At 56.0% G+C, this 13123-nt stretch overlaps 1 protein-coding gene across 3 annotated transcripts in view; it reads left to right on the top strand.

The window, feature by feature from the left end:
• Positions 1–13123, top strand: part of MROH1 (maestro heat like repeat family member 1) — a gene marked incomplete at its 3' end in the record, with an annotated part of 156514 nt that overhangs the window by 99663 nt on the left and 43728 nt on the right. For all 3 annotated transcript variants that reach the window (XM_040334349.1, XM_040334350.1, XM_040334348.1), the window contains 1 exon segment: positions 4321–4467. In XM_040334349.1, the coding sequence (XP_040190283.1) occupies positions 4321–4467 (147 nt within the window).

Here is a 13123-nt window from a genome sequence, read left to right as displayed (position 1 = left end):
CCCCCCCATCCCCCATCCCGGTTACGCTCCACGCCGGGAATGGTTCTGATTGGTCGCCATTGTTGTGCACAGCGATCTCTCTGGACTGGCGGTCCGGATCCATTCCGGCGCGTTGATCCGTGTCTTTGTCGGCGCCGGGTTGTTTACACGCTGTCCCCCCCCATCCCCCATCCCGGTTACGCTCCACGCCGGGAATGGTTCTGATTTGTCGCCATTGTTGCGCACAGCGATCTCTCTGGAATGGCGGTCCGGATCCATTCCGGCGCGTTGATCCGTGTCTTTGTCGGCGCCGGGTTGTTTACACGCTGGCCCCTCCATCCCGGTTACGCTCCACGCCGGGAATGGTTCTGATTGGTCGCCATTGTTGTGCACAGCGATCTCTCTGGACTGGCGGTTCGGATCCATTCCGGCGCGTTGATCCGTGTCTTTGTCGGCGCCGGGTTGTTTACACGCTGGCCCCCCCCCCCCCCCCATCCCGGTTACGCTCCACGCCGGGAATGGTTCTGATTGGTCGCCATTGTTGTGCACAGCGATCTCTCTGGACTGGCGGTTCGGATCCATTCCTGGCGCGTTGATCCGTGTCTTTGTCGGCGCCGGGTTGTTTACACGCTGTCCCCCCCCCCCCCCCCCATCCCGGTTACGCTCCACGCCGGGAATGGTTCTGATTGGTCGCCATTGTTGTGCACAGCGATCTCTCTGGACTGGCGGTTCCGGATCCATTCCGGCGCGTTGATCCGTGTCTTTGTCGGCGCCGGGTTGTTTACACGCTGTAGCCCCCCCCCCCCCCATCCCCCGTCCCGGTTACGCTCCACGCCGGGAATGGTTCTGATTGGTCGCCATTGTTGCGCACAGCGATCTCTCTGGAATGGCGGTCCGGATCCATTCCTGGCGCGTTGATCCGTGTCTTTGTCGGCGCCGGGTTGTTTACACGCTGGCGGCCCCCCCATCCCCCATCCCGGTTACGCTCCACGCCGGGAATGGTTCTGATTGGTCGCCATTGTTGTGCACAGCGATCTCTCTGGACTGGCGGTTCGCATCCATTCCTGGCGCGTTGATCCGTGTCTTTGTCGGCGCCGGGTTGTTTACACGCTGCCCCCCCCCCCCCATCCTGGTTACGCTCCACGCCGGGAATGGTTCTGATTGGTCGCCATTGTTGTGCACAGCGATCTCTCTGGACTGACGGTTCCGGATCCATTCCGGCGCGTTGATCCGTGTCTTTGTCGGCGCCGGGTTGTTTACACGCTGCCCCCCCCCCCCATCCCGGTTACGCTCCACGCCAGGAATGGTTCTGATTGGTCGCCATTGTTGCGCACAGCGATCTCTCTGGAATGGCGGTCCGGATCCATTCCTGGCGCGTTGATCCGTGTCTTTGTCGGCGCCGGGTTGTTTACACGCTGGCGGCCCCCCCATCCCGGTTACGCTCCACGCCAGGAATGGTTCTGATTGGTCGCCATTGTTGTGCACAGCGATCTCTCTGGACTGACGGTTCCGGATCCATTCCGGCGCGTTGATCCGTGTCTTTGTCGGCGCCGGGTTGTTTACACGCTGCCCCCCCCCCCCCATCCTGGTTACGCTCCACGCCGGGAATGGTTCTGATTGGTCGCCATTGTTGTGCACAGCGATCTCTCTGGACTGGCGGTCCGGATCCATTCCGGCGCGTTGATCCGTGTCTTTGTCGGCGCCGGGTTGTTTACACGCTGCCCCCCCCCCCCCATCCCGGTTACGCTCCACGCCGGGAATGGTTCTGATTGGTCGCCATTGTTGTGCACAGCGATCTCTCTGGACTGGCGGTTCCGGATCCATTCCGGCGCTGATCCGTGTCTTTGTCGGCGCCGGGTTGTTTACACGCTGTCCCCCCCCCCCCCCCATCCCGGTTACGCTCCACGCCGGGAATGGTTCTGATTGGTCGCCATTGTTGTGCACAGCGATCTCTCTGGACTGGCGGTTCCGGATCCATTCCTGGCGCGTTGATCCGTGTCTTTGTCGGCGCCGGGTTGTTTACACGCTGTCCCCCATCCCGGTTACGCTCCACGCCGGGAATGGTTCTGATTGGTCGCCATTGTTGTGCACAGCGATCTCTCTGGACTGGCGGTCCGGATCCATTCCGGCGTTGATCCGTGTCTTTGTCGGCGCCGGGTTGTTTACACGCTGCCCCCCATCCCGGTTACGCTCCATGCCGGGAATGTTAATTCGATCTTCAGACCCGACTCTAATGGACATAGCAGATCTTCCATGTTTGGGGGTGGATAAGATGGCTGCCATTTCCTCTCCCAGGGATTGGCCAATGCGCTTCCTGCTCATCGTTTCAGCCGAGTATTATGTTCCCTCTGGAAGGATTTGTTTGTGTTTTTCCAGGGGGGGGGGGAGGGGTCGGCGGGGGCGTCGGATCTGTACAGGAACTGGAACATGTGTTTGGATTGTGGTCACCGGCTCACCTTGCGGAGGGCGGGGGAGGGGGGGGATCATTGCCATCTGACAACTTACACAGGTGTCCGCTCAGGATGTCGTATCGATGCCAGGGGCCCCAAAGCCGCGGGCTCCGCCCCCTCCCGGCGCACGCTGCCAAAGATCACTTCCAATTCGCTGCAACTCGTCCCATAGATCAGCCACCTTCACCTTTCCTCTGTGTGGCCCCCAATGCCCCTGTGGATGCCCTGAGGGGGAGAATTATAGAGGGACGCACAATAGCGGCACAATGTCGCCCCCTCAGTGCCCCCAACATTTTTACCCTTCTGCATTTTGTGCAGCAAATTGCAAGAACCCCCAGCATTGGTGTCATTGGTGTCAGTTATAACCCCCAGCATTGGTGTCAGTGGAGGCAGTGATAACCCCCAGCATTGGTGTCAGTGATAGCCCCCAGCATTGGTGTCAGTGGAGGCAGTGATAACCCCCAGCATTGGTGTCAGTGGTGTCGGTTATAACCCCCAGCATTGGTGTCAGTGGTGTCAGTTATAACCCCCAGCATTGGTGTCAGTGATAACCCCCAGCATTGGTGTCAGTGATAACCCCCAGCATTGGTGTCAGTGATAACCCCCAGCATTGGTGTCAGTGATAACCCCCAGCATTGGTGTCAGTGATAACCCCCAGCATTGGTGTCAGTGATAACCCCCAGCATTGGTGTCAGTGATAACCCCCAGCATTGGTGTCAGTTATAACCCCCAGCATTGGTGTCAGTGGAGGCAGTTATAACACCCCCCAGCATTGGTGTCAGTGGAGGCAGTTATAACCCCCCAGCATTGGTGTCAGTGATAACCCCCAGCATTGGTGTCAGTGGAGGCAGTTATAACCCCCAGCATTGGTGTCAGTGGAGGCAGTGATAACCCCCAGCATTGGTGTCAGTGGAGGCAGTTATAACCCCCCACCATTGGTGTCAGTGGAGGCAGTGATAACCCCCAGCATTGGTGTCAGTGGAGGCAGTTATAACCCCCCACCATTGGTGTCAGTGGAGGCAGTTATAACCCCCAGCATTGGTGTCAGTGGAGGCAGTTATAACACCCCCCAGCATTGGTGTCAGTGGAGGCAGTTATAACACCCCAGCATTGGTGTCAGTGGAGGCAGTTATAACCCCCAGCATTGGTGTCAGTGGTGTCAGTTATAACCCCCAGCATTGGTGTCAGTGGAGGCAGTGATAACCCCCCAGCATTGGTGTCAGTGGAGGCAGTGATAACCCCCAGCATTGGTGTCAGTTATAACCCCCCCCATCATTGGTGTCAGTTATAACCCCCAGCATTGGTGTCAGTGGAGGCAGTTATAACCCCCAGCATTGGTGTCAGTTATAACCCCCCGCATTGGTGTCAGTTATAACCCCCCAGCATTGGTGGCAGTTATAACCCCCCTTGCGTGCCCCTCTTGGGGGGGGGGGTGGGGGGGTCTCGCGCGTGTCCCTCTGCCAAGCACATGAGCTGAAATTCTAATTTCTCGTCGAGTTGCTGACTCTTCTTCCTGATGGGCTCCAGCTCACCCGCCTCGTCTCCCATGATGCTCTATTTCCTCGCGATGCTTTTTAGGTTTTTACCTGAGCCGTCCTGCCAGTGGGTGGAGCAGAGGGGTGGGGTCAGGCGGGTGGAGCAGAGGGGTGGGGTCAGGCGGGTGGAGCAGAGGGGTGGGGTCAGGCGGGTGGAGCAGAGGGGTGGGGTCAGGCGGGTGGAGCAGAGGGGTGGGGTCAGGCGGGTGGAGCAGAGGGGTGGGGTCAGGCGGGTGGAGCAGAGGGGTGGGGTCAGGCGGGTGGAGCTGAGGGGTGGGGTCAGGCGGGTGGAGCTGAGGGGTGGGGTCAAACAACTCGGCACCAATCCACTGAGTGGTATCTTGTTTGTGTTTCAGGATCGGGCGGATGGAGATCTGGAGAAGATAAAGAGCGCTCTGATCCTGTGCTATGGATACGTGGCGGTCTACGCCCCCACAGAGCTTGTACTGCCGCGAATCGAGTCCGACATCCTACGCAATGTCTTCAAATACTTCCACACCAAGGTGAGGGCCCCTGATCACCAGATCCCTTACATCCTGGTATGGGGACCCCAAGCCAACCCCAGTCTTTCTATTATTGGCCCCCTGAGGAGAATCCCAGCCTTCCCAACATTGGCCCCAGCCCAGCCCCTGATACTCTATAGAAGAGAACCCCAGCCTTCCCAACATTGGCCCCAGCCCCCAATACTCTATAGAAGAGAACCCCAGCCTTCCCAACATTGGCCCCAGCCCCCAATACTCTATAGAAGAGAATCCCAGCCTTCCCAACATTGGCCCCAGCCCCTGATACTCTATAGAAGAGAACCCCAACATTGGCCCCAGCCCCTGATACTCTATAGAAGAAAACCCCAGCCTTCCCAACATTGGCCCCAGCCCCTGATACTCTATAGAAGAGAATCCCAGCCTTCCCAACATTGGCCCCAGCCCCTGATATTATTTAGAGGAGAACCCCAGCCGTCCCAACATTGGCCCCAGCCCCTGATACTCTATAGAAGAGAACCCCAGCCTTCCCAACATTGGCCCCAGCCCCTGATATTCTTTAGAAGAGATCCCCAGCCTTCCCAACATTGGCCCCAGCCCCTGATACTCTATAGAAGAGAACCCCAGCCTTCCCAACATTGGCCCCAGCCCCTGTTACTCTATAGAAGAGAATCCCAGCCTTCCCAACATTGGCCCCAGCCCCCGTTACTCTATAGAAGAGAATCCCAAAGTTGGCCTCAGCCCCTGATATTCTATAGAAGAGAACCCCAGCCTTCCCAACATTGGCCCCAGCCCCTGATATTCTATAGGAGAGAGCCCCAGCCTTCCCAACATTGGCCCCAGCCCCTGATATTCTATAGAAGAGAACCCCAGCCTTCCCAACATTGGCCCCAGCCCCCAATACTCTATAGAAGAGAACCCCAGCCTTCCCAACATTGGCCCCAGCCCCTGATCACCAGATCCCTTACATCCTGGTATGGGGGCCCCAAGCCAACCCCAGTCTTTCTATTATTGGCCCCCTGAGGAGAACCCCAGCCTTCCCAACATTGGCCCCAGCCCCCAATACTCTATAGAAGAGAACCCCAGCCTTCCCAACATTGGCCCCAGCCCCTGATCACCAGATCCCTTACATCCTGGTATGGGGGCCCCAAGCCAACCCCAGTCTTTCTATTATTGGCCCCCTGAGGAGAATCCCAGCCTTCCCAACATTGGCCCCAGCCCCTGATACTCTATAGAAGAGAGCCCCAGCCTTCCCAACATTGGCCCCAGCCCCTGATATTCTATAGAAGAGAACCCCAACATTGGCCCCAGCCCCTGATACTCTATAGAAGAGAGCCCCAGCCTTCCCAACATTGGCCCCAGCCCCTGATACTCTATAGAAGAGAGCCCCAGCCTTCCCAACATTGGCCCCAGCCCCTGATACTCTATAGAAGAGAACCCCAGCCTTCCCAGCCTTCCCAACATTGGCCCCAGCCCCCAATACTCTATAGAAGAGAACCCCAGCCTTCCCAACATTGGCCCCAGCCCCTGATATTCTATAGAAGAGAACCCCAGCCTTCCCAACATTGGCCCCAGCCCCCAATACTCTATAGAAGAGAACCCCAGCCTTCCCAACATTGGCCCCAGCCCCTGATATTCTATAGAAGAGAACCCCAGCCTTCCCAACATTGGCCCCAGCCCCCAATACTCTATAGAAGAGAACCCCAGCCTTCCCAACATTGGCCCCAGCCCCTGATCACCAGATCCCTTACATCCTGGTATGGGGGCCCCAAGCCAACCCCAGTCTTTCTATTATTGGCCCCCTGAGGAGAACCCCAGCCTTCCCAACATTGGCCCCAGCCCCCAATACTCTATAGAAGAGAACCCCAGCCTTCCCAACATTGGCCCCAGCCCCTGATCACCAGATCCCTTACATCCTGGTATGGGGGCCCCAAGCCAACCCCAGTCTTTCTATTATTGGCCCCCTGAGGAGAATCCCAGCCTTCCCAACATTGGCCCCAGCCCCTGATACTCTATAGAAGAGAGCCCCAGCCTTCCCAACATTGGCCCCAGCCCCTGATATTCTATAGAAGAGAACCCCAACATTGGCCCCAGCCCCTGATACTCTATAGAAGAGAGCCCCAGCCTTCCCAACATTGGCCCCAGCCCCTGATACTCTATAGAAGAGAGCCCCAGCCTTCCCAACATTGGCCCCAGCCCCTGATACTCTATAGAAGAGAACCCCAGCCTTCCCAGCCTTCCCAACATTGGCCCCAGCCCCCAATACTCTATAGAAGAGAACCCCAGCCTTCCCAACATTGGCCCCAGCCCCTGATATTCTATAGAAGAGAACCCCAGCCTTCCCAACATTGGCCCCAGCCCCCAATACTCTATAGAAGAGAACCCCAGCCTTCCCAACATTGGCCCCAGCCCCTGATCACCAGATCCCTTACATCCTGGTATGGGGGCCCCAAGCCAACCCCAGTCTTTCTATTATTGGCCCCCTGAGGAGAACCCCAGCCTTCCCAACATTGGCCCCAGCCCCCAATACTCTATAGAAGAGAACCCCAGCCTTCCCAACATTGGCCCCAGCCCCTGATCACCAGATCCCTTACATCCTGGTATGGGGGCCCCAAGCCAACCCCAGTCTTTCTATTATTGGCCCCCTGAGGAGAATCCCAGCCTTCCCAACATTGGCCCCAGCCCCTGATACTCTATAGAAGAGAGCCCCAGCCTTCCCAACATTGGCCCCAGCCCCTGATATTCTATAGAAGAGAACCCCAACATTGGCCCCAGCCCCTGATACTCTATAGAAGAGAGCCCCAGCCTTCCCAACATTGGCCCCAGCCCCTGATACTCTATAGAAGAGAGCCCCAGCCTTCCCAACATTGGCCCCAGCCCCTGATACTCTATAGAAGAGAACCCCAGCCTTCCCAGCCTTCCCAACATTGGCCCCAGCCCCCGTTACTCTATAGAAGAGAATCCCAGCCTTCCCAACATTGGCCCCAGCCCCTGATACTCTATAGAAGAGAACCCCAGCCTTCCCAATACTCTATAGAAGAGAACCCCAACATTGGCCCCAGCCCCTGATATTCTATAGAAGAGAACCCCAGCCTTCCCAACATTGGCCCCAGCCCCTGATATTCTATAGAAGAGAACCCCAGCCTTCCCAACATTGGCCCCAGCCCCTGATATTCTATAGAAGAGAACCCCAGCCTTCCCAACATTGGCCCCAGCCCCTGATACTCTATAGAGGAGAACCCCAGCCTTCCCAACATTGGCCCCAGCCCCTGATATTCTATAGAAGAGAACCCCAGCCTTCCCAACATTGGCCCCAGCCCCTGATACTCTATAGAGGAGAACCCCAGCCTTCCCAACATTGGCCCCAGCCCCCGATACTCTATAGAAGAGAACCCCAACATTGGCCCCAGCCCCTGATATTCTATAGAAGAGAACCCCAGCCTTACCAACATTGGCCCCAGCCCCTGATATTCTTTAGAGGAGAACCCCAGCCTTACCAACATTGGCCCCAGCCCCTGATTCTCAATAGAAGAAAACCCCAGCCTTCCCAACATTGGCCCCAGCCCCTGATACTCTATAGAAGAGAACCCCAGCCTTCCCAACATTGGCCCCAGCCCCTGATATTCTTTAGAGGAGAACCCCAGCCTTCCCAACATTGGCCCCAGCCCCCGTTACTCTATAGAAGAGAACCCCAGCCTTCCCAACATTGGCCCCAGCCCCCGATACTCTATAGAAGAGAACCCCAGCCTTCCCAATACTCTATAGAAGAGAACCCCAACATTGGCCCCAGCCCCTGATATTCTATAGAAGAGAGCCCCAGCCTTCCCAACATTGGCCCCAGCCCCTGATATTCTATAGAAGAGAACCCCAGCCTTCCCAATACTCTATAGAAGAGAACCCCAACATTGGCCCCAGCCCCTGATATTCTTTAGAGGAGAACCCCAGCCTTCCCAACATTGGCCCCAGCCCCTGATATTCTATAGAAGAGAACCCCAGCCTTCCCAACATTGGCCCCAGCCCCTGATACTCTATAGAAGAGAACCCCAGCCTTCCCAATACTCTATAGAAGAGAACCCCAACATTGGCCCCAGCCCCTGATATTCTATAGAAGAGAGCCCCAGCCTTCCCAACATTGGCCCCAGCCCCTGATACTCTATAGAAGAGAGCCCCAGCCTTCCCAACATTGGCCCCAGCCCCTGATACTCTATAGAAGAGAGCCCCAGCCTTCCCAACATTGGCCCCCAGCCCCTGATACTCTATAGAAGAGAACCCCAGCCTTCCCAACATTGGTCCCAGCCCCCGATACTCTATAGAAGAGAACCCCAGCCTTCCCAACATTGGCCCCAGCCCCCGTTACTCTATAGAAGAGATCCCCAGCCTTCCCAACATTGGCCCCAGCCCCCAATACTCTATAGAAGAGAACCCCAACATTGGCCCCAGCCCCTGATACTCTATAGAAGAGAACCCCAGCCGTCCCAACATTGGCCCCAGCCCCTGATATACTTTAGCGGAGAACCCCAGCCTTCCCAACATTGGCCCCAGCCCCTGATATTCTATAGAAGAGAACCCCAGCCTTCCCAACATTGGCCCCAGCCCCCGTTACTCTATAGAAGAGATCCCCAGCCTTCCCAACATTGGCCCCAGCCCCTGATATTCTATAGAAGAGAACCCCAGCCTTCCCAACATTGGCCCCAGCCCCTGATATTCTATAGAAGAGAGCCCCAGCCTTCCCAACATTGGCCCCAGCCCCCAATACTCTATAGAGGAGAACCCCAGCCTTCCCAACATTGGCCCCAGCCCCCAATACTCTATAGAAGAGAACCCCAACATTGGCCCCAGCCCCTGATATTCTTTAGAGGAGAATCCCAGCCTTCCCAACATTGGCCCCAGCCCCTGATATTCTATAGAAGAGAACCCCAGCCTTCCCAACATTGGCCCCAGCCCCTGATATTCTATAGAAGAGAACCCCAGCCTTCCCAACATTTGGCCCCAGCCCCCGATACTCTATAGAAGAGAACCCCAGCCTTCCCAACATTGGCCCCAGCCCCTGTTTCTCTATAGAAGAGAATCCCAGCCTTCCCAACATTGGCCCCAGCCCCTGATTTTCTATAGAAGAGAACCCCAACATTGGCCCCAGCCCCTGATACTCTATAGAAGAGAACCCCAGCCTTCCCAACATTGGTCCCAGCCCCCGATACTCTATAGAAGAGAACCCCAGCCTTCCCAACATTGGCCCCAGCCCCCGTTACTCTATAGAAGAGAATCCCAGCCTTCCCAACATTGGCCCCAGCCCCCGATACTCTATAGAAGAGAATCCCAGCCTTCCCAACATTGGCCCCAGCCCCTGATACTCTATAGAAGAGAACCCCAGCCTTCCCAATACTCTATAGAAGAGAACCCCAACATTGGCCCCAGCCCCTGATATTCTATAGAAGAGAACCCCAGCCTTCCCAACATTGGCCCCAGCCCCTGATATTCTATAGAAGAGAACCCCAGCCTTCCCAACATTGGCCCCAGCCCCTGATATTCTATAGAAGAGAACCCCAGCCTTCCCAACATTGGCCCCAGCCCCTGATATTCTATAGAAGAGAACCCCAGCCTTCCCAACATTGGCCCCAGCCCCTGATACTCTATAGAAGAGAATCCCAGCCTTCCCAACATTGGCCCCAGCCCCTGATACTCTATAGAAGAGAACCCCAGCCTTCCCAATACTCTATAGAAGAGAACCCCAACATTGGCCCCAGCCCCTGATATTCTATAGAAGAGAACCCCAGCCTTCCCAACATTGGCCCCAGCCCCTGATATTCTATAGAAGAGAACCCCAGCCTTCCCAACATTGGCCCCAGCCCCTGATATTCTATAGAAGAGAACCCCAGCCTTCCCAACATTGGCCCCAGCCCCTGATACTCTATAGAGGAGAACCCCAGCCTTCCCAACATTGGCCCCAGCCCCCGATACTCTATAGAAGAGAACCCCAACATTGGCCCCAGCCCCTGATATTCTATAGAAGAGAACCCCAGCCTTACCAACATTGGCCCCAGCCCCTGATATTCTTTAGAGGAGAACCCCAGCCTTACCAACATTGGCCCCAGCCCCTGATTCTCAATAGAAGAAAACCCCAGCCTTCCCAACATTGGCCCCAGCCCCTGATACTCTATAGAAGAGAACCCCAGCCTTCCCAACATTGGCCCCAGCCCCTGATATTCTTTAGAGGAGAACCCCAGCCTTCCCAACATTGGCCCCAGCCCCCGTTACTCTATAGAAGAGAACCCCAGCCTTCCCAACATTGGCCCCAGCCCCTGTTTCTCTATAGAAGAGAATCCCAGCCTTCCCAACATTGGCCCCAGCCCCTGATATTCTATAGAAGAGAACCCCAGCCTTCCCAACATTGGCCCCAGCCCCTGATACTCTATAGAAGAGAGCCCCAGCCTTCCCAACATTGGCCCCAGCCCCTGATACTCTATAGAAGAGAGCCCCAGCCTTCCCAACATTGGCCCCCAGCCCCTGATACTCTATAGAAGAGAACCCCAGCCTTCCCAACATTGGTCCCAGCCCCCGATACTCTATAGAAGAGAACCCCAGCCTTCCCAACATTGGCCCCAGCCCCTAATATTCTTTAGAGGAGAATCCCAGCCTTCCCAGCCTTCCCAACATTGGCCCCAGCCCCTGATATTCTTTAGAGGAGAATCCCAGCCTTCCCAGCCTTCCCAACATTGGCCCCAGCCCCTGATACTCTATAGAAGAGAATCCCAGCCTTCCCAACATTGGCCCCAGCCCCCGTTACTCTATAGAAGAGAATCCCAGCCTTCCCAACATTGGCCCCAGCCCCCGATACTCTATAGAAGAGAATCCCAGCCTTCCCAACATTGGCCCCAGCCCCTGATACTCTATAGAAGAGAACCCCAGCCTTCCCAATACTCTATAGAAGAGAACCCCAACATTGGCCCCAGCCCCTGATATTCTATAGAAGAGAGCCCCAGCCTTCCCAACATTGGCCCCAGCCCCTGATATTCTATAGAAGAGAACCCCAGCCTTCCCAATACTCTATAGAAGAGAACCCCAACATTGGCCCCAGCCCCTGATATTCTTTAGAGGAGAACCCCAGCCTTCCCAACATTGGCCCCAGCCCCTGATATTCTATAGAAGAGAACCCCAGCCTTCCCAACATTGGCCCCAGCCCCTGATACTCTATAGAAGAGAACCCCAGCCTTCCCAATACTCTATAGAAGAGAACCCCAACATTGGCCCCAGCCCCTGATATTCTATAGAAGAGAGCCCCAGCCTTCCCAACATTGGCCCCAGCCCCTGATACGCTATAGAAGAGAGCCCCAGCCTTCCCAACATTGGCCCCAGCCCCTGATATTCTATAGAAGAGAACCCCAACATTGGCCCCAGCCCCTGATACTCTATAGAAGAGAGCCCCAGCCTTCCCAACATTGGCCCCAGCCCCTGATACTCTATAGAAGAGAGCCCCAGCCTTCCCAACATTGGCCCCAGCCCCTGATACTCTATAGAAGAGAACCCCAGCCTTCCCAATACTCTATAGAAGAGAACCCCAACATTGGCCCCAGCCCCTGATATTCTATAGAAGAGAACCCCAGCCTTCCCAACATTGGCCCCAGCCCCTGATATTCTATAGAAGAGAACCCCAGCCTTCCCAACATTGGCCCCAGCCCCCAATACTCTATAGAAGAGAACCCCAGCCTTCCCAACATTGGCCCCAGCCCCTGATACTCTATAGAAGAGAATCCCAGCCTTCCCAACATTGGCCCCAGCCCCTGATACTCTATAGAAGAGAACCCCAGCCTTCCCAACATTGGCCCCAGCCCCTGATACTCTATAGAAGAGAACCCCAGCCTTCCCAACATTGGCCCCAGCCCCTGATACTCTATAGAAGAGAACCCCAGCCTTACCAACATTGGCCCCAGCCCCTGATATTCTATAGAAGAGAACCCCAGCCTTCCCAACATTGGCCCCAGCCCCTGATATTCTATAGAAGAGAACCCCAGCCTTCCCAACATTGGCCCCAGCCCCTGATACTCTATAGAGGAGAACCCCAGCCTTCCCAACATTGGGCCCCAGCCCCCGATACTCTATAGAAGAGAACCCCAACATTGGCCCCAGCCCCTGATATTCTATAGAAGAGAACCCCAGCCTTACCAACATTGGCCCCAGCCCCTGATATTCTATAGAAGAGAACCCCAGCCTTCCCAACATTGGCCCCAGCCCCTGATATTCTATAGAAGAGAACCCCAGCCTTCCCAACATTGGCCCCAGCCCCTGATATTCTTTAGAGGAGAACCTCAGCCTTCCCAACATTGGCCCCAGCCCCTGATACTCTATAGAAGAGAACCCCAGCCTTCCCAACATTGGCCCCAGCCCCTGATACTCTATAGAAGAGAACCCCAGCCTTCCCAACATTGGCCCCAGCCCCCGTTACTCTATAGAAGAGAACCCCAGCCTTCCCAACATTGGCCCCAGCCCCTGATATTCTTTAGAGGAGAACCCCAGCCTTCCCAGCCTTCCCAACATTGGCCCCAGCCCCTGATATTCTTTAGAGGAGAACCCCAGCCTTACCAACATTGGCCCCAGTTCCTGATTCTCAATAGAAGAAAACCCCAGCCTTCCCAACATTGGCCCCAGCCCCTGATATTCTATAGAAGAGAACCCCAGCCTTCCC

The sequence above is a fragment of the Rana temporaria genome, assembly GCF_905171775.1.
Source record: "Rana temporaria chromosome 5 unlocalized genomic scaffold, aRanTem1.1 chr5z, whole genome shotgun sequence".
NCBI classification, from domain to species: domain Eukaryota; kingdom Metazoa; phylum Chordata; class Amphibia; order Anura; family Ranidae; genus Rana; species Rana temporaria.
Note: the sequence above shows the minus strand (reverse complement) of the source record. Positions and strands in the feature narration are given on the sequence as shown.